Source organism: Arvicola amphibius, chromosome 1, assembly GCF_903992535.2.
Source record: "Arvicola amphibius chromosome 1, mArvAmp1.2, whole genome shotgun sequence".
Classification (NCBI taxonomy): domain Eukaryota; kingdom Metazoa; phylum Chordata; class Mammalia; order Rodentia; family Cricetidae; genus Arvicola; species Arvicola amphibius.
The window spans coordinates 22,555,927-22,575,367 of record NC_052047.1 but is presented as its reverse complement, the minus strand read 5'-3'; the positions used below and the strand labels follow the sequence as shown (position 1 = coordinate 22,575,367).

General features: G+C 35.2%; 1 protein-coding gene across 1 annotated transcript in view; it reads left to right on the top strand.

The window, feature by feature from the left end:
- Adgrl3 (adhesion G protein-coupled receptor L3) overlaps positions 1–19,441 on the top strand; it is a 457,067-nt gene that overhangs the window by 170,850 nt on the left and 266,776 nt on the right. The window contains exons 5-6 of the mRNA XM_038331368.1: positions 15,369–15,383; positions 17,528–18,328. Coding sequence (XP_038187296.1) covers positions 15,369–15,383; positions 17,528–18,328 — 816 coding nt within the window. The remainder of the gene's footprint in view (positions 1–15,368; positions 15,384–17,527; positions 18,329–19,441) is intronic.

The window sequence follows — 19,441 nt, the reverse complement described above, 5'->3', positions numbered from 1 at the left end:
GGATTTCTTCTGGTCCTGAGAGAAACTGGTTACTATGCCAACAATAAGTGTCATTTAGGATGCAGTGGAATTTAAAGCTACTAACAGTTGTCTTATTCCAAGTATAGTATTGTGTCAACGTCTTAAATCTGGCATTTCAAATCCTTCTTTACAATATTTCTGAATTTTTCTATATTACTTACAAGAAATTTGATTTTTCTAATTTAGTATTTTAAAATATTTTTAAAGATACTGTTTTAACTGTTACTATGACTTAAGATTTCAAGACCTTTGGTCATTTTATTTTTAAAAATTATCTTGAAAATTCTAATTTATTAAATGGGTGATATGGTTGAAACTAGAAGAAGGAAATCTAGGTGATTCAGATAAAGAACATGATGTATTGTTTTATATAGATATTTTCAGTTAAAAATTAAAATTGAAAGTTTAAATTGCAATGGCCAAGTTGGAAGGTGACCTGTTCTTTTCTTGCTAAATTAACCTTTAAGTTCCTGCACCTTGCACATTTCTTAATTGGTCATATTCTTCTTCTCTCACTTCACTGATAATTTATACAGAAATTTGCATTTTCTTCTCAAATTTTCTTATTATTTTATTCTATCTTATTGTTGTGCAATTTATATATAATTTGGTGTTATATTGCATATCTTAATGTAGCCTACACACTTAATTTCATAATTATTACATTATTTTGTCATTTTTTTAGCAACAATACAAATTCATAGAAGAATATTTTACATTTTCTAGGGAGACACCCATGGACTAAATCTTAAATTGCGGAATATCTCTGAATTTACATCAAGGAAGTGCTGGCATTCAGGGTCCCCACTCCTTTGGAGACCATACTCCTTTGTCGTTTACCCTTTACTGTCTTAAGGCCCTAACATATGATTCCATGTACCTGGCATCCAGAGCCAATGTATACAATCTGGATGGCAACCATGTTGTCCTGTTGACAGCCAACTTGACCATTAGCAGCCTATTATTATTATTATTATTATTATTATTATTATTTTCCAGTAGAATTCTGAATGATTTTACTGAACTTAGTGTGTTGTAGATAATGTTTTGATATATCAGTGATTCTTCTGTTTTCTGTCTATATTAATGTGCGCGTGTGTGTGTGTGTGTGTGTGTGTGTGCGTGCGCGTGTGTGTTTTAAGACACATCTGTAATTAGTATCTTGGTATATTCTCTTGAACTAATTAAATATCATAGCAATTATATGCATAGTCCCTCAGACTGAAGCCCTGGGAATATAACTGTTTGCTGGTCTAGTGTATAAAAATAATAGTCTTTAAGGCAGAATATATGTAGTCGCAATAGATCCTAATATTTTATTATTGTTCACTCATTTCTTCTGAGCATTGGCTGTGTGCCAGTTACATTTCTCACATGGTGACTACTACACTCTTACACTCTTCAATATTAATATCACATCCACGATTTTCAGTTGCATTGACCCATTTTTTTCACCCTGTTCAAATTTGATAGTACCTTAAGCTGATGGGATAGCTCAGAGGTTCAGAGTAATTTGTCTCCAGTCCTCAAGTTTTATTGCTCCCACTACCTACATAGCCCTATCTCCAGGGCATCCGTTGTCCTAGTCTGCCCCTAAAGAGCACTTTCACTTATGCAGAAGACACTCACATATACATATAACACATATTTAATTTTTAAAAATATTTATTTATTATGTATCCAATAGTCTGTCTGTGTATATGCCTGCAGGTCAGAAGAGGGCACCAGACCCCATTACAGATGGTTGTGAGCCACCATGTGGTTGCTTGCTGGGAATTGAACTCAGGACCTTCGGAAGAGCAGCCGGTGCTCTTAACCTCTGAGCCATCTCTCCTGCCCCCACATATTTAATGTTTTAAATGACTGCATATCTCTGAAGGATTTGTGGTACAAAATAATTATATTAATTTCAAAGATTTGTCTATAGAAGTTACCAGCAGGTAGTCTTGGTGCCCAAGGATAGTGCGGTCCTATGAACTTTCAGAACCCTGTAGAACTGGTTGGGGTACCACTTCTTATATGAGAGATTTCTCTTTTCATAAATTTACTGTTGCATCATTGTTCATAATTATGAACAGTGGAATTAAATATTCTTGGTCTATTACTGTTTGTTTTGTTTTGCGACTGACTTTGCTGTATGTGTTAGTAAGCGGTGTCCTACTCCATGAGGTGTTCGGCAATGACAACTGTTTCTCTCTATCTTCTCCATCTCTTACGAAGTTAGGATCCAGTGGAGAGCAGTGCTACCTGTGACTGGAGAGGGAGCCATCCCTGACTACCACTTACACTGAAATTATTAGTTTTTCCTTTCTGTTACAACTACATGGGTGAAAACACCTCCAAATAAAATCTTAGCGTTGAAAAAGTGTAGTCTGTGATTCCATAGAGTGTGTCCCAGTCCCCAGAAGGTTTTGCTTATGACACACAATTTCACAGTTTATATTTCTATACACTTTTGTTTACCTTGAATTCATGGGGTTCCTGCTTGAGGGAATTTGTCTTCTTTGAAGTCATCTGTGAATATTTTTTTACCCTTTATCATTGACATAACTCGCTTTATATGCGTGTATCTGTTTTATGTTCCTGCCTTTACATATATTGTTTTAGAATTTCAGCTTCTCTTTTTTTTTTTTTAACAAGAATTGCCATCAAATGATTTTATGTTATCTGCCAACTCAACCTGCATTCCTGAATTGATCACATCCAGGTTCCCAGATATTGAGCGGCAAGCTGCACTGATGTCACAACATAGGATGAGGATCCAACAACAATGATGTAGATGTATAGTGGAGGATCTATAGTGACCATCCATGAATATACCCATGTGAAGAATGGAAGCACTGAGAGTTGACCTTTGAAACAAGTTTTACATTCATCAGTGCACTCTATTTTACAGTGGTAGTGATTTCTCTGCTTATTTCCCACAATAAGAAGGCATTTAGAAAATTATATACTTTTGTAATGAACACTGACTGTACCTGCTTTTTTCTCCAACAAGAAATTATTATCTAGGTGCATACCAAGTGAGGCGGATCTCTGAGTTCACAGCCAGCCTGGTCTATAGAGCAAGTTCCAGGTCAGCCAGGGCTACACAGAGAAACCTTGTCTCAAGAGTCTCTCCCTAAAAATCATTTATTAATCTGTAGTTAACTTTATGAAGTCAGCTAATCAGCAGGTGTTTATTGTGTTTCCACTCCTTATTAAAGCCTAAATTCTTTTTTCTTTAACTTACTTATATTTTAACTTCAATATGAAATTAGATTGATCTATGTTTAAATTTATTTCAAAGTGTTAAAATATTGTAAGAGCTGACTTTTCTATATAAGTTAGTAAGTGAAAACATACAGGTTGAAATTGAAAATACTTCTGTTATTTTTATTCTTCATATATTCTGGATTGTTTCACATTATTATATTACTCTAAATTAAATTCTTTTTCTTTTATTCTTTCTCATATAATACATGCTGATTACAGTTCCTCCCCTCTTTCTCTCCTCCTAAACCCTTCACCCATCTCTCCTGTTCCCCAGATCCACTTCTTCCCTGATTCCCTTCAGAAGATGGTTGGACTCCCAGAGTTTTCAACCAAACTTGACATACTAGGTTACAATAAGCCTAGGCACATCCACTCAAACTAAGGCTGGACGAGGCAGCCCAGTAGCAGGTGTTCCAAAAGCAGGCAAAATAACCAGAGACACTTGCTGCTCCCACTATTAGGAGTCCCACAAGAACACCACCCTACAGAAACCTAGCATCTATGCAAAGGACCTAGGTCAGACCCATACAGGCTCTGTGAGCCCCTATGAACCCTAGTTGCTTCTATGAGCTGTTTTCTTCTGGTTTCCTTGACCTCTCTGGTCCTTACAATCCTTCATCCCCATCTTCTTCAGGAGTCCTAGAGCTATGCCTAGTGTTTGACTGTGGGTCTCTGCATCTGCTCCCTTCAGTTTCTGGATAAAGCCTCTTTGATGATAATTATGTAAAAGCTATTTCTTAAATTACTGTTCTTTGTTAGATCTTTTCAAATGATCTTTTATTTTTGAGATTATCATATGATTACATCATTTTCCCTATCCCTCTCTATACCTTTTAAGGCTAAGAGATGATAAAATGAGCAATCATGTTTATATGAGAACAATTTTATTTTATAATAATGAAATATTTCATAGTAATTTCTTATGATAAAAGAATACAAACCATGTTTAACTTATCAAAATAAGAAAAAATAATTGTAGACTAAATTCAAATAGTGTTATTATAAAATGAACAGACAGAAAGAATTATGACTTCTAGAGCCCCAGCCACTTGCTGTGAAGTGGGGGTAGCTCCAGCCAATGAGAGACAGCCAAGCTCTCCCCATGGCTGAAAAGGCATCTACCTAGATTTTGCTGTCTCATCCTCACTTGGTTCCATCAAACTCGAGTCAGGCTTTTCTCTGTCCTACAGACCTCAAGATACAGGCCCGGAGATAATTTTGGCCCCAAAAAGCAGAGGCAGATGAGTCTCTGAGTTCAAGACCAGCCTGATCTACAGAAGGAGTTCCAGTATAGCCAGGGCTATACAGAGAGACCCTCTCTTGATAAAAACAACAAAACCAAAAGGCTTCCTCTTATCACATGTGGGGAGAAATCTTGGGTAATTACACTAGCCTCCTGTATTTCAGTTAGACAGTTCTCTGAGGCTGTCTTTATATTTCCCAAAGATCTAAAGATGCTTTCACACTTTTTATCATCACTAGCAATTTATTCATTCCCTCTATGTTTATTTTCCATCTTTCCATACTTGCTTCATGAGATTATATTCCCCCTAAGTTAACAACTAGCATCCAAAACCTTGTCTTGAGCTGTTTCCAAGTGTCTGTACAGGATCACATAGGAATACTTGCATTTATTATATCTGAGGAAGTAAAAACACTTACAGAGATTGTTTAGTCTTATAAAAATATTACAGAGCCATGAATAAATCATATTAGATAAGACATTAATCACTCCCTTCCCTCTTTGAACATTTGACATATTAGCTACTTTCTTGGATAGCTGTTATAGTTTAATCTGGTAAGATTCATATGATTTGAATCAGATGACTAACATTATAAAAAGTCTGTTCAATTATTGAATCGTATTGGCTTTCACGCTTCTGTTTAACATATTAACTAGAATGGTGTCTTACTTTAGATCTTCAAAGGGATAAATTGTAGCGAAATATACTTCCTAAGACTTAGCTTCCAAAAATAGTAAAGCTGTGGACCACATGGGACTGGTCTGAAAACTTCATAAAGAGCAAAGGATTTTTATAAAAGTTGAGATTAGTGTAGAGGTGATTGTTAAACCTGATATTAAATGCGAAGTAGTTCATGACAGGAAACAGGCTTGGGCAATCATTATATTTCATTGCAGAAGAGTGGGTTAGCAAAACAGTGGTCGTATAACCAAATTGTTTCTCTACTGTAGAAGAGGAAGATTTTGTACAAAATAGTACTTAAAAGAATAAAACCAAGGTGTTCATTCAAATGCAGCTTTCAAAATATCAGATGTGTCATAATAAAATTTCTGGCACATATCTGAGGTATTTTTTGTATTTTTTGGTACTACAGTTCTAGCTTTGGATATATCTGCTTTAATAAAGATTTATTGTTTTACTGTCCTGTATATAGCAAACCAAGAAAAACATTGTTGAAACATAAAATTCAGAGAGCAAGTTGTTTCCTGTGATCATCTATTTTTACTTCTGATGCTTGGTGAATCTGTCAGAATGGTTGTACACAAATAATTATTTTTTTTTGAGTTTTCTTTCTTCTTTCTTTCTTTCTTTCTTTCTTTCTTTCTTTCTTTCTTTCTTTATTTATTTTTTAATTAAAAATTTCCGCCTACTTCCCTCCCCGTCCCTCTTCAGCCCGAATAGCAGTAAGGACTTCCCATAAATAATTATTTAAGTATTGTACATAATCCTTACTTGTATGGGGGCAGACTAGAAAGAAGATATGGAAAAAATGTAAAAGGAATTTGTATATGTAATAGAACTGACAAGAAGTCTCCTGGCTATTTTTATGAATTTTCTTAGCCCTTAGTTATGAGTTAAAAGCATAAAACAATAAACTATGGAAATAGTTCACAGTTAGAGTGCTTGCCTAAGTGTGCATGACACCTTAACTTTAATCCCCAGGTTCTTCAGTATATAGATGCATGAATGAATGAATGAATGAACGAACGAATGAATGAATAAATGGACTTAATCCTTATAGGGCCTTTACTTTTTGTTTTTATTTGTCTAAATGGAAGCAAACTAGGTTTACTAATCTTTACATTTCTAATGGGAAATGTAAAATGTCAAACTAGCATCATAAAGTTCAGCCAGTTAACCATTGTTATCCAACCTTTTACCTACAATAATGATTGTGTTACAATCATAGGAATTGATTATAGCATTCACTGACCCTTTCCTAAATATTCCCAAGTACATATCAGAAATATAGATCTGCTTCTGTTTAACTGCCATTTACCAACATAAACAAAGAAGCATTGCTGCCAGGGGAAGAGACTAAGAAATTTAACCTCACTTTTCTTCTTTCCCAATGTCTGAAAGACAAATATGTACTGATTTTAAATGTAACTGAGCATCAGAAAACTGGACAGATTTATTGAGTTTGCTAGTAGCAAAATGAGTTTGTTCCGTTTTCACATACTTTTTCTTGTAGTAAGTGTTTTAATCTATTGATGTCATGAAGAAATGCTACATTAGCTATAAACTAGAAAGAGGGCTCTGTTCAGTGACAGAACCAGTAATATGTGTAGGGCAATAAACACTTTGCATGACTTTAATGGCCCTGTATTCAAATAGGTAATATATGGTTCACTAGACTCAGATAGAAGATTCATAGAAGACTCCTGATCCCTAAAAATGCACAAAGTAACTTGTACACAAGATTAAGACATCGGTTTCATGCTGTTAGAAGGAAACTATGGTTGGCTTAAAGAGACAACTTTATTTTCAAAACGTTAAAGCACATCCATGTTTTATGCTGGTCTGCATTGTAGTATGTATGTGTGAGATTTCTAAGAAGTTAATATTTTCTGTCACAACTCTCTCTTCTCTAAATTCTACAGGCATATTGACAGAGAATAGAATTGGATCCTGCTCTGATCAATCTATATAGCATGAATAAATTGACTGATGTAGAAATGAGACACTTCAGGTGATTAGCTATTATGGGTGGTTATATATAGGATTTTAATGGGAGTAGGAGTCTTGGGATAGAGTGAGGTGTAGTAAGGAAACTCGAGCTAAGTTCAGGAAATTACACTGGGCCTCATAAGGCCCAACACACACACTCATATTCTGACACAATTAAGAACAAAATCTTAGAAAAGATAAATCTGTTTTCATTATTTTCCCAATCAACTTTTTCTTTCTGACTAGTTAAGTATAAGAAAGGTTGACAGTGAAGGTTTTAAAGTGCAAATATTAGATCTACCATTTGCTGTTTACACAATTTCTGTCCTCAGTTTCTACTTTAATATAGTGATAATAATCTTAAATAATGATGATGTAAGTATTAAACAACATAATAGAATAAAACAATTAACAATTGAATGACATTTATTAACGTACACTCAAGAAATTCATTTTTTCTTAGCAGTTGACTGTCAAATACTTTTGCAATATATAATTGCATATGTAGAAAGTGAGAGGTTAAATTGATTCCCCTCTAAAGTACCTACAGAGGAGTTCATGTGCCTCTTTATCAGAAGAAACAACACGTGCTTGTCCATCTGAATGACTGTCCTTTCCTTCTTTGTCCGTGTAATTGAACAAACTACAAGATCACGTCTATAACCACTTCCCATTGGTTGAAAAGCATAGAGGTGCCAAGATTGGCCAGAGTTGGATTGGGACAAGGTTAGAAACTGGTCATGGTTAGGCACATGATGCTAAGTTCTCTGCCTCTGGGAACCTTTAAGTATTTTGAGAAGGAATAGAGAGATGGTGACAAATGCCAAGTGCCGACAAATAATAAATGTGACTATATACATGAAATGAATCAAAGTGGCACTCAAGGCGCTATGGAAGTAAAAATTATCCAGTGAGTTCCTTTGTTTGGACCTAGAATCAAACAGTATCTTTTCTATTGTAAGCATTGCTAAAAGAAACACAAAGGAAGTGAATGCCGAGATCGCCATGCTTACGTGTGGCCTCCAAAGCTTAAAGTATACCCCACCTGCCTCATCTCAGAAACAGTTACCAGTTCCTGTAGTTGATTGTTGAAAACCCATCTCCATTAGAAATTGCATTTAAATTGAATACTACTTATTTGGACTGTTAAAAGTGATGAAATATTTCTGAAAGAATAGCAAGTGGTTTAAACTAACTATCTAAACATTTGGAATTCTGAGTTGACCTCTATATGTCATCAAACACTAAAAATTAATAAATAAAAATAAAAAATGATATGAGTGTCTGGAGAAAGGACTCAGTAGCTAACGAGCATTTGCAGCTCTTGCAGAGCCCACATTTACTTCCAAGTACCCTCATGGCTGCTAAAACCTGTCTGTAAATTTCCCGAAGGCATGCATTAGGTACATAGCCACAAACGCAGTGTTTATTCATACCCTTTTCATACATCCCTTCATACACTTACAATGCATATATTAAAATGAATGAGTGATTTTAAATTCACATTCATATTATATTTTCTACTAAACAATGTGAAATCCATGTTAATGCTTGTTTTGGCTATAGAAATCATGTAATAATAATTTTGACTATTAACCTTATAATTACCACATGCAAATCATGTTTGTTTGTTTTTTTTTTGTTTTTTTTTTTTTGTTTTTTTTTGTCTAATGAAGCCAGTCCCACATTTAATGAGGTATGAGTTCCTTAAAAGACTAAATGTGTTTTACTTCCTCCATATTCTTAGGGCATCTCCCCAAGTGTTGATTTTTGTTGTTAATATTATGTGTTTTTTTCCAGACAGAATCCTTTTTTAATTCCTCCTTCTCATTCATTTTTGTGTGGTTCTGTTTCAAATGCCTTTACCCAGTTCTCTGCCTCTTGGAAAACATTTATGAATAGCTTACCATCGGTGAATGAACATCCTGAAACTTGCCCATTGGACTTTAAATTTCCCAAAGGTGGAGATCCACTTGCCTTAACATTAATAGACATCCAAGGTTTTGTGAGCATATGATCGCTCAGTAGCTGCCAATGGGGGATATGATCAACAATTGTGAGGGGTCCGAATCCTAACTCTTCCACTATGTCTTCTCGTTCTCCCAAATGGTTCCAAAAGATTTAGTTCCTCAGACTACATTCTGAGTGGTAACAGTTGTTCACACCACAAAGGAATCAGTTAACAAGAACTCTAAAAGTCAGAAGTCTTGACGTTGTCAACATTGTTGTTACCTATCATATCAGAGAGAAACACATGATGCATAAAATAATATACAGGTAGTCTTGTACACTGAGGTGATCATCTTTATTCTTTATTTAGCAGCTGTAAATACCACATGGTTATCACACAGTACTGACAAATCTTTACAACAAGGGCGCATCCTTGGTTTACTAAATGTAGTATTGATTTTAAGTGCTACCAATAATAACTTTGAAAAATTGTTGTTTACATTGGAGCAATTACAAATAGATTCTCAAAAGCGTCTGCTAATAGCCATTTTCTTTAAACAGATTAAATTAACAGTTTGAAAGGTTTTACTGATCCATCAATGAAATAGAATGTTGGTACAAAATAAAGGGCCATCTCTGTGTCTGCAGCATCTATAGATACTATGTTTAAGTGTTTGAATTAAAATGTGACAAGTGCAAGCATTTTATGAATTATTGACATTTTCCGTCTCCACACTCCAAGATGAAATTCATTAGGAGGTGTTAATTTTGGAAACACATTATATAAAGCCATTGTAATACAAGGTGCTTGAATGGCACTTTTATTCACTGATGCATGGGTATTATTTGAAAAACATAATTTAGAAGCTTAGCTGTTGTGATTATTCCTGTATCTCATTAAATAAAGGATTAGCACTTTGTTTACTAAAAGAGACAGATATCTGTCAGAATTTTTGATATGCAATACACTAAAAAAATTTAATGAACCCCACAGATCTTATTTCTATTTACTGAAGAGATTTTATTTTCCCTTGGAAATGGAAGAGACATTCATGTGCCTCAAAATAAATAAACAAACAAAGAAATGACTACACATGGAAGGTCTGAAAATAAAGGTTTCTTTCTAATAAAAAGACAAAGGAACTTATGAACCATCCCCTTCCCCTTATTCCCTTGAGAGGCATTATGAATCTCTAATCTCTGGGAAAATAGCCCAGAAAAGAGTATCATGGAATACTTTTCTTTGAAAGTATCATTGAAAGATAACAAGGAAAATAGTTCTGTTTAAAATACTGCTGTACTTCAGTGAAATTATTTGACTTATAAAATATTTCATAATCTATAACTATATTATATTCCCTATATATTTTATTTGCATATTAAAAGAGGCATTATGGAACTATAACATTTGAATTTTTACATTGTAGAAGGAAAGGTATACTCTATAACTTACAATTTTAGAAAAGAAAATTTAAGATTAGAATTAAATACAATTGCATAGATTTCAGTTATGGAACTAACAGTTTTTTGGCAGACAAAAGATTTGTTTCTCTGCAATTTGCAATGCAATGTGATGAAGTTTCACGATACCTGTGCACACTCTCTGATCCATAACTTTTCTTGTTAAAGATTGCAATTCAAAAGTATTTCATATAATATAGAAATTTGAACTGATAATATCTCATTTTTTTCTAAACAAAAATGCTTATTATATATACATGCATATATATATATATATATATATATATATATATAATGAACCCTTGAAGGTTGAAAGATAAATATACTAGTTGGTTCTTCTCCAATGTCTTCCTTATATATAGAATAAAGTTATCCTTTATTTGAATCTGTCATTTACTCAAACCACAGGATATAGCTTATGATATTATGCTTGATGAAGGACAACAATCAAATCACTTTAAGGAAATATATAAACATATTTACTGAGGCTGAATGGATAATAAAAAAAACTTTCAGGATTACAAGTGAAGAGAGAAAAGGCGGAGAATTATTTTCAAAGAGATTTGGAAATGAGAAATGACAGCAATAATGTCAGAATTCAGGATATTGGACCATGTAAAAGGCAGGAGATTCTGAGGAAGGATAAGCCACAGTTGTCATCGTACAATTCATTTATTTATGATGTCCTTACACAGAAGAGAGATGGAAACACTGTATTTTTAGATTGTTGTATTGCAGTTTGTTTTATGTAAGTGAAGTTGTTTTCCTATCAGTACGACATGCAGGATTGTCTACTTCCTTTTGTTTTGTCTCTTCACAGTTTTACATAGAGTAAGTTGGAGATACCTCTTGTTCATGATTTTATTTTCCTCCACATGCATTAAAATATTGAAAGATCTTACATAGATAGTGAAATAGATTTTGTGGCTTTACCGGGCTCACCACTTATTTCTCTAGTATGTTCCAAATACCAAAACACGAAAGTACCTTCATTTTTCTTTTTTCTTTTTTTTTTTTTTTTGGTTTTTCGAGACAGGGTTTCTCTGCAGCTTTTTTAGAGCCTGTCCTGGAACCTTCATTTTTATTTTGTACTCAGTTCATAATCTATTCATTAGATATTTGTTATGTGCTATGAACTGTGTGTTTCCGCAGTACTCAGTCATATGCTTGCTTCTTGTCTCTATCTAATTTGATTTTTCAGGGTAGGTTGGCTTCTAGCATCAGATTCAGAATCAAGCTAAGGCTGGCCAATGCTAAATGTTACCAAGCTTTTTACTGACAAATTATGTCATCTTGCCAGTTTTTGTTATGGAAATATGATTTGTGTGAGCTTGTTTCTACTTAAATTATAGGACTGCTTTACTTCAGTCTTGAAAATAACCAATAAATGATGAATGAGCTACAGGCAGTCACGACATGGCAAGACCATAGTAATTATTCTCCAAAGCAGAACTGCCTAATCAATCTTAATTTTGAGTACCAGCAAGTAGCAAAGAAAGAGTGACTTGCTCTACAGGGCATGCCAAATTCCAAGGAATTCGAATAACACCAAAAGGTTAAAATCAAAATTTTGCCAAATGAGAGTTGGGGTAAAAGAAGTCAAACGTCTTTGAAAAATAAAAACTGAACTATGAGAGAGTATTCACTCAATATAATGGATGCATTTTTTTTGCCAACTTTAGAAATACACCCTAGTATCCTAATTTAAAAAGAAATCTATTTTTGCAAGTGTGGAGGAAACTTATCATGGAGCTGGAGAGAAATCTCGCAGTTACTAGAGCTTAATCCTGTTTCAGAGGACCCCATTGGACTCCCAGCACCCATATGAGGCAGCTCATTAACACCTGTAACTCCAGCTCCTGGTGTTCCAATGGCCTTTATACAGATGCAAAGAGGTGGATGGATGGGCAGATGGACACACACACACTTACACAAATGAATAAGTAAATAAAAGTAAATCTTTGAAACAACTTAACTATCACTAACAAACACAAACTATTTCTTCTAAGGAATTGTTTTTTATGTGAATGAAGAATAAAGTTCTGGTGTTTTAGAATACAAATATTTCACAAGTATTTTCAAAGTGGTACGGGAAGAAAAAAAAATCAGGGGACCATTTAGGTAGAAATCCTTCTTAGACCACGAGTTGAAAAATGTCAACTTCCCATTCCCCAGCTTGGTCTTTATTGTAATGAGCGTCAAGTTCAAACTTTGAAGTTCTCAATTAAATCAATTTTAAATTGCCAGTTGTACTTCCTGTCATTGCCAGATTGAATGCATTTTTGTTTTTAGTCTAAACTTGAAGTGCATCTTTAAATAAAACTATTTGTTTTTAAACTAGAATTAAAGGGTATGTAATTTCAGTGCTTTGAAAGAGCTGTAATAGAGGCCTGTTGATCCGCAGCAGGCATGGGATATCCAAACTGAGTTAGCAAACATATTTATTTGCCCAGTGACCAAAAGTATGTAAACTTACTTGACTTAGAGCCCCAAGAAGGTTGCAGCGGGATTCTGGGCAGCCTGGCCAGTGGCTTTTTGCTCTGTCTTTTGTTGCAGTAGAGGCCTCAGCAAATTAGAATCACTGTGAAACAGACCCTGTAGACTGAACTACATTCTTCTTAGGCATCCTGTTTTTCTTTCCCTCACATCCCATATTGTAACTGGAAGATTCTTCCAGAACAACCCTATTCCTATTACAACAGAATGAGCTCATCCTGAGACTTGGCAGACTCTGGCACTACTACCCTTCATCTTCAGCTGGACCTCTCCTAGATAAGGCTTTCTATTGAGCCCGTACTGACCCATAGCTTAGTAGTCACTTAATAAAGAATAAGTGAGGATGTTGACAATACAGTAGAGGAGTTCTGAAAGAATTACAGAAATATTGTTTAAAACTAGATTTTTAAATTAGTAAGATACAGCTTTTCAGTCCCTGAGCTCCCACTAGCTCGGGTCAGCTGTCTCCACGGATTTCCCCATCAAGATCTTGACTCCACCCTTGCTCATATAATCCTCACTCTCTTCCACTGGACTCCAACAGTTTGGCTTAGTGCTTAGCTGTAGATCTCTGGATCTGTTTCCATCAGTTACTGGATGAAGGTTCTATGATGACAATTAGGGCAGTCATCCATCTGATTATAGGGGTAGGATAGTTAAGGCACCCTCCCCACTATAACTAGGATAGCTGTATCTTAGCTGGGGTCATCTTTGTGGATTCTTGGGTGTTTCCTTGCTCCAGGTTTCTCCCTAACCCTGTGATCACTCTCTCTATCAAGATATCTCTTTTATTGCTCTCCAGGTTCCAAGGGGAAGAGGCTTGGTCCTCCGCAACATGATATACCAGGCTTTTTTGACTCCCACAGGAGCGAGGCCTTATCCTTTCTAAGGAGTGGATAGCAGTGGGAGGAAGAGGTGGGGGGATGCAAGGGAGGGAGGGAAAACTGTAGTTGTTATATAAACTGTATAAAACACTTTTCTTAAAAAAGACGCAACTTTTCTATGAGCATATCTATATCTATATATCTATATCTATCTATATATATATATGACAAATATGTATATGCCTATGTGTGTGCATATATACAGACCATATTTTCTTCTGATATATAATACTATACTTTCAAAGAAATTTTGAAGGTTTTATTTGGAAAGTAGCCAAAGCTGTTAGAATTTATGCTGAAGTATAGAAACTGCACCCAAATGTAATTACATAATCACAGCATTTATTGTTTGTTTTTGAAACATCACTGGGGCTTTTACTTTATTTCCATGTGAAAAACATCGAATTAACCCTTTCTACTAAAGTCGTAGTAGGTTTACAACACTTGGACTCTGTAAATTTTTATGGTTAGGTTATAAAGCCATTCTTCCCCCAAATCTTTGCCTTTTTCAGATTGCCCCCCCCTTGCTTATGAAGATTTTACAAATTGTGTCTATTTATACATGTTTATAAGGTAATGAAGGTGCCAATTAATGTTTCAAGGATATGTTACATTTTTCTAATTTTTGTAAGAACCTTTAAAAATCACAGTAAGATCTACAAATGCATAGCATATTTCATAATCTTCTGTTCTGAGTATATGGTGACTCAGTTGAGCATTTCAGAAAAAGCCAGAGACAGAAGCTCATTATTTACATTAATATTCTGATGGAAGATTTTTATGAGAAAATGCTTTTCCATCTTAGAGTCAAATATTGAGAGGTGGAAGAGAAGTTTTTTCGGTAAGGATTCTAAGTGCATTCATTCACTCAGAGTCCTCTACTTACTTGTAGCTTCACAAATTGTATTTCTCATTGTAAGACTGATGTGCTCTCCCAAGTCTATGCTTCTAGGAAATGGTTTGCAGAAGGGTTTCTTCTGAACAGGTCACCTCTGTGAGCTGCAAAACCAACAGAGCTATTCTATTAATTAGTGGTATCTGCTATAGCATTTGTCAGTGAAACTAACAAAATTGCTTGAAAATTCCAGTGTTATAAGCTTAATGACCTCTTTTTCAAATGTAGCTACGAGTGTTCTTGCTATGGTTGATGCACTTATATTATTTTTACAGTAATTTTTGATGTTTATGCTGTATTTTAAAGAGTATGATTTTTTTCAAAGCATTTATTTGGTGAAATATTTTTAAGAGTGTTCAATTAAGCAAGCATGACTGCAATAAATTATTTACTTTCAGTTTGGAAAAGGTGAATAAAAATGCCTGGCCAATACCGTACCATTAATCTATTCTCTTTTCTCCTTTCTCTCTTTACCTTCTCTCTCTCCAATAGAAGTGGAACAAAAAGGTAATTAAATACCTTTCATAAATTATATACTATTTATAGGCTAAGTTATTTAACAGCTTAACATTTAGCTAAATAATTTTGTTATTAATTCTTATTTCATGCAAATTTATTGACTACTTCTGCTGCTCAACTTCACTTTAATCTGTTTTACTGACAAGTGCTGGTTTGATCCTTTTACCTAACACAAACTAGTAATATTATAAAATCATCAACACTGTATTTTTACTTCGCTTTATTTGAAACTAGTAATTAGAACTCCAGTAGGTATGGTAACTAATGATTGCTTTAGATTTGTTCCTCATTCTCTCTTAATTTCCCTTAGATGTACTGTGTTTCTCCTTCTATATTAACTAACAACTGGAGAAAGGGGACGGAATACTCTTCTTAATTATCCTCGGTGCCATTAGTGTCTGTGGCCAAGCGACTCTGAATGCACGCAATCTTATTTACAGTTAGTAACCCTGAGCCCACTATTAATGATAACATAAGGTTAGCATACAATTTTGAGTTACAGAGTCACTCATGTTTGTAGCAAAATCATTATTGTTTTCAATCACAAATTTATAGTGGTCCCTATCTTTGCAGAATGTGAAGGTCAACTTTTGCCACAAAACTTTTTATTTCTTTAGAAAGTAAGACTTTGACTATCCTAGGAATGTCCTTTTGTTTCAGCCACCTTTACTGCGTAGCTGAGGTTCCTCCCAGACTGTTTTCCAGGGGATCTGTGTTTCTAGTTAATACTAAGGACCTAATCACTAACACCAAAGGATAATCCTTTATTCATTAAAACGCAGGTCAGCGTCCAATTCCTTATGGCTTCCAACTTTTTTCACCCAGGAAAATTGTAATCATCTCAAACCTAACAGCGGACTGCATGGTTGTTTCTCCAGTGTGTTTGCCTTGCAAGTAGATGCAAGCAACGTTTCCCAGAGCAGGTTCAGAAGGACACAGTCATCCAAAGTGGCTTCATGGAAAGGGATCAAATTGTGCAATATGTTCACTCACCCAACTTCCGATTTAGAGATTCATCACTGTACTTAAGCTATGGTAATCTTTGCCACGCTTTTATGTACTGTCTTATGTCATAACTAAATGTGGCTACAGGTCCCCTTTTTTCCTTACGTTCAGCTGTGCCACAGCCGCTTCAAGAACCCACCCTTTGGGAAACGTTGCTTTGTAGTCCCTTCATTTCAGATGGCCCTGCCCAGCTTTCTTACCACCCAACTGACAATATTCTCCAGTGAGTTATACTAAACAACAAAAAGAATCGAATGATTCCTGTCCATTTTCCTTCTGAAGTATGAGCAGCAAAATTATAGCGAGTAATCTTGTTTTTTTTTTTCAATGCCTTTCTCATGTAACAGTAAAAGGTACATGTTTTTAAGTTCCAATAATACTGTACTTAACAGGACATTTTTAACTGATTAAAATCTAGATCCTGGGTTTTTTTTTTTTCTGTAACCTTTTACTTTCTTCTTCTCTTCTTCTTCCTTTCCTTTCTTTCTCTCCCTTTCTCTTTTCCTTCCAGTATCCATCCATCACTCATCTTTAATTGAATGGGTTGCATGCTCTGTGTGTGTTGCAACAGCTTTGAGAGCCACCTCCCCCTCCCCCCCTTTTTTTGCTGGAAGATTCAGTGGCCTGTGTTGCAGATCTTTTCTTTTCCTTTATTCAAATGATAATAATGTGGAATATCAATTTATTAATGATTAATAATTATCAAACTGTCAATTTTATCAGAGTGGAAACAATGGATTACCATTTTCCAATGAGATACAGTTCTTCATTGAACTAAAAAAGCATCATGTGTGAACTTGGTACTTGGTAATATGTCTATAGAACTCATAGACATATGCTACACTTCAGACATGCATCAAAATATCTGTTTGTAAAGGTAAAACTCAGAAAAGCACAGCTGCTTCTGAAAAGGCTAACGTTTTCCCAACAAGTGACATCAAATTGTTTGAAGACAAAAATACAAAATTAATGCGGAAGAATGCTTTGTATATCAAACAGTAATGCCACAATATAAGTGGTGGTGGGTATCGCTTGTTGGAGTTGTGTTCTGTTTGCTAAAAAAAATGAAAGCACATGAAAAGAGATTCAATTAATATATTTGTTGTTATAACTTTCCCTCCTGACAGTTTTTCTTTGTCCTGGCCTGCTAAAAGGAGTGTACCAGAGTGAACACTTGTTTGAATCGGACCACCAATCGGGGGCATGGTGCAAAGACCCTCTACAGGCTTCCGACAAGATTTATTATATGCCCTGGACCCCCTACAGAACTGATACCCTGACAGAGTATTCATCCAAAGATGACTTCATTGCTGGAAGGCCAACAACAACCTACAAGCTCCCTCACAGAGTGGATGGCACTGGATTTGTAGTATATGATGGCGCTCTGTTCTTCAACAAGGAACGTACCAGGAACATAGTAAAGTTTGATTTACGGACTAGGATAAAGAGTGGAGAGGCAATCATAGCAAATGCCAATTACCATGACACATCCCCATACCGATGGGGTGGCAAATCTGACATCGACTTGGCAGTGGATGAAAATGGATTATGGGTAATCTATGCAACAGAACAAAACAATGGCAAAATTGTCATTAGCCAGTTGAACCCTTATACCCTGCGGATTGAGGGGACATGGGACACTGCGTACGATAAAAGGTCAGCTTCCAATGCGTTTATGATTTGTGGGATTCTGTATGTGGTCAAGTCTGTATATGAGGATGATGACAACGAGGCCACTGGTAATAAGATTGACTACATTTACAACACGGACCAAAGCAAGGATAGTCTGGTGGATATACCCTTTCCTAACTCCTACCAGTACATCGCAGCTGTGGATTACAATCCCAGGGACAATCTGCTTTACGTGTGGAATAACTACCACGTTGTGAAATACTCTTTGGACTTTGGACCTCTGGATAGTCGATCAGGTAAGTTGGATTGTGGGTAGTTTTCAGAGGAAAACTACTATTTGTTCTCAGTAAGCTGCTTCGTGAAATCTTAATTTCCTTCGCAATCTTCTGACCTGAGTATCTAACAAATAATATTAATTGTGCTTCTCATTTTGGAAAGGTTGGCTTTCGTCTAAGAACATGGACCTATGAGAAATTGACTCTGTCCCTTATCTAGTTTGACTCTTACATCATCCTGCTTCTTTGAGATATATTTGCCTCTGTCATATAGTTACTTCTTTCCTAACGAAATACAGAAAATTTCTGCTTAGATTGTATGCTGTTCTTTCATATTTATTGTGGAATGTTCTTGAGATTTTTTTTTTCCATTTGGAACATATCAAAAGGTTAACTTGGCATAATGCTTCTTGAGCTAGGTGCCAACAACTTTACCCAACAAAGTACGTTGCATAAGACCAACCATCAGGGAAGCAGGAATTAGTTGAAAGCACATATGTCTCAGCAAACCTAATAGTAACTCATAAGTACAACAGTTCACATGTTTTAATGAATGACAATAATTCAAAACACTGTGCTGTTTAAGCCTGAGATAATCTTTAATTTCAATTATTCAAATGGTTCCCTCTTCCAGAACCCACTATTGACTTTTAATATTATATAAAGATAATTGTAAAAATCTTTAATAATTTTCATTTTTTTATTATTAGTTTTTTTTTTTACTAGGCATGGTGGCTCATGCCTGTAATCTCAGCACTTGGGAGGCTGAAACAGGAAAATTGCCAAGGATTCAGGCCAGTCTAAGTAATGTGGAATTCTAGTCAAGCATAGGCCTCAGTATGTGACATTATCTCAAAAGTATGCTAAAAAAATAAGTCAGTACAAGTTTAATTTTGTAACATGCCATAGTACTGCTGTCCAAGTTAACGTGTACTGGAAAACACAGATAGAAGAATCTAAATTTTGGTAGTAATATAGTAATTAAAAATAAATTATTTATTTCAAGTAGAGTTTAGTTTTTGTTGGGCAGTGGTGGCACATGCTTTTAAACCCAGCATTTGGGAGGCAGAAGCAGATGGATCGCTGCGTTTGGGGCCAGTCTTGTCTCCAGGACAGCCAGGGCTACATAAAGAA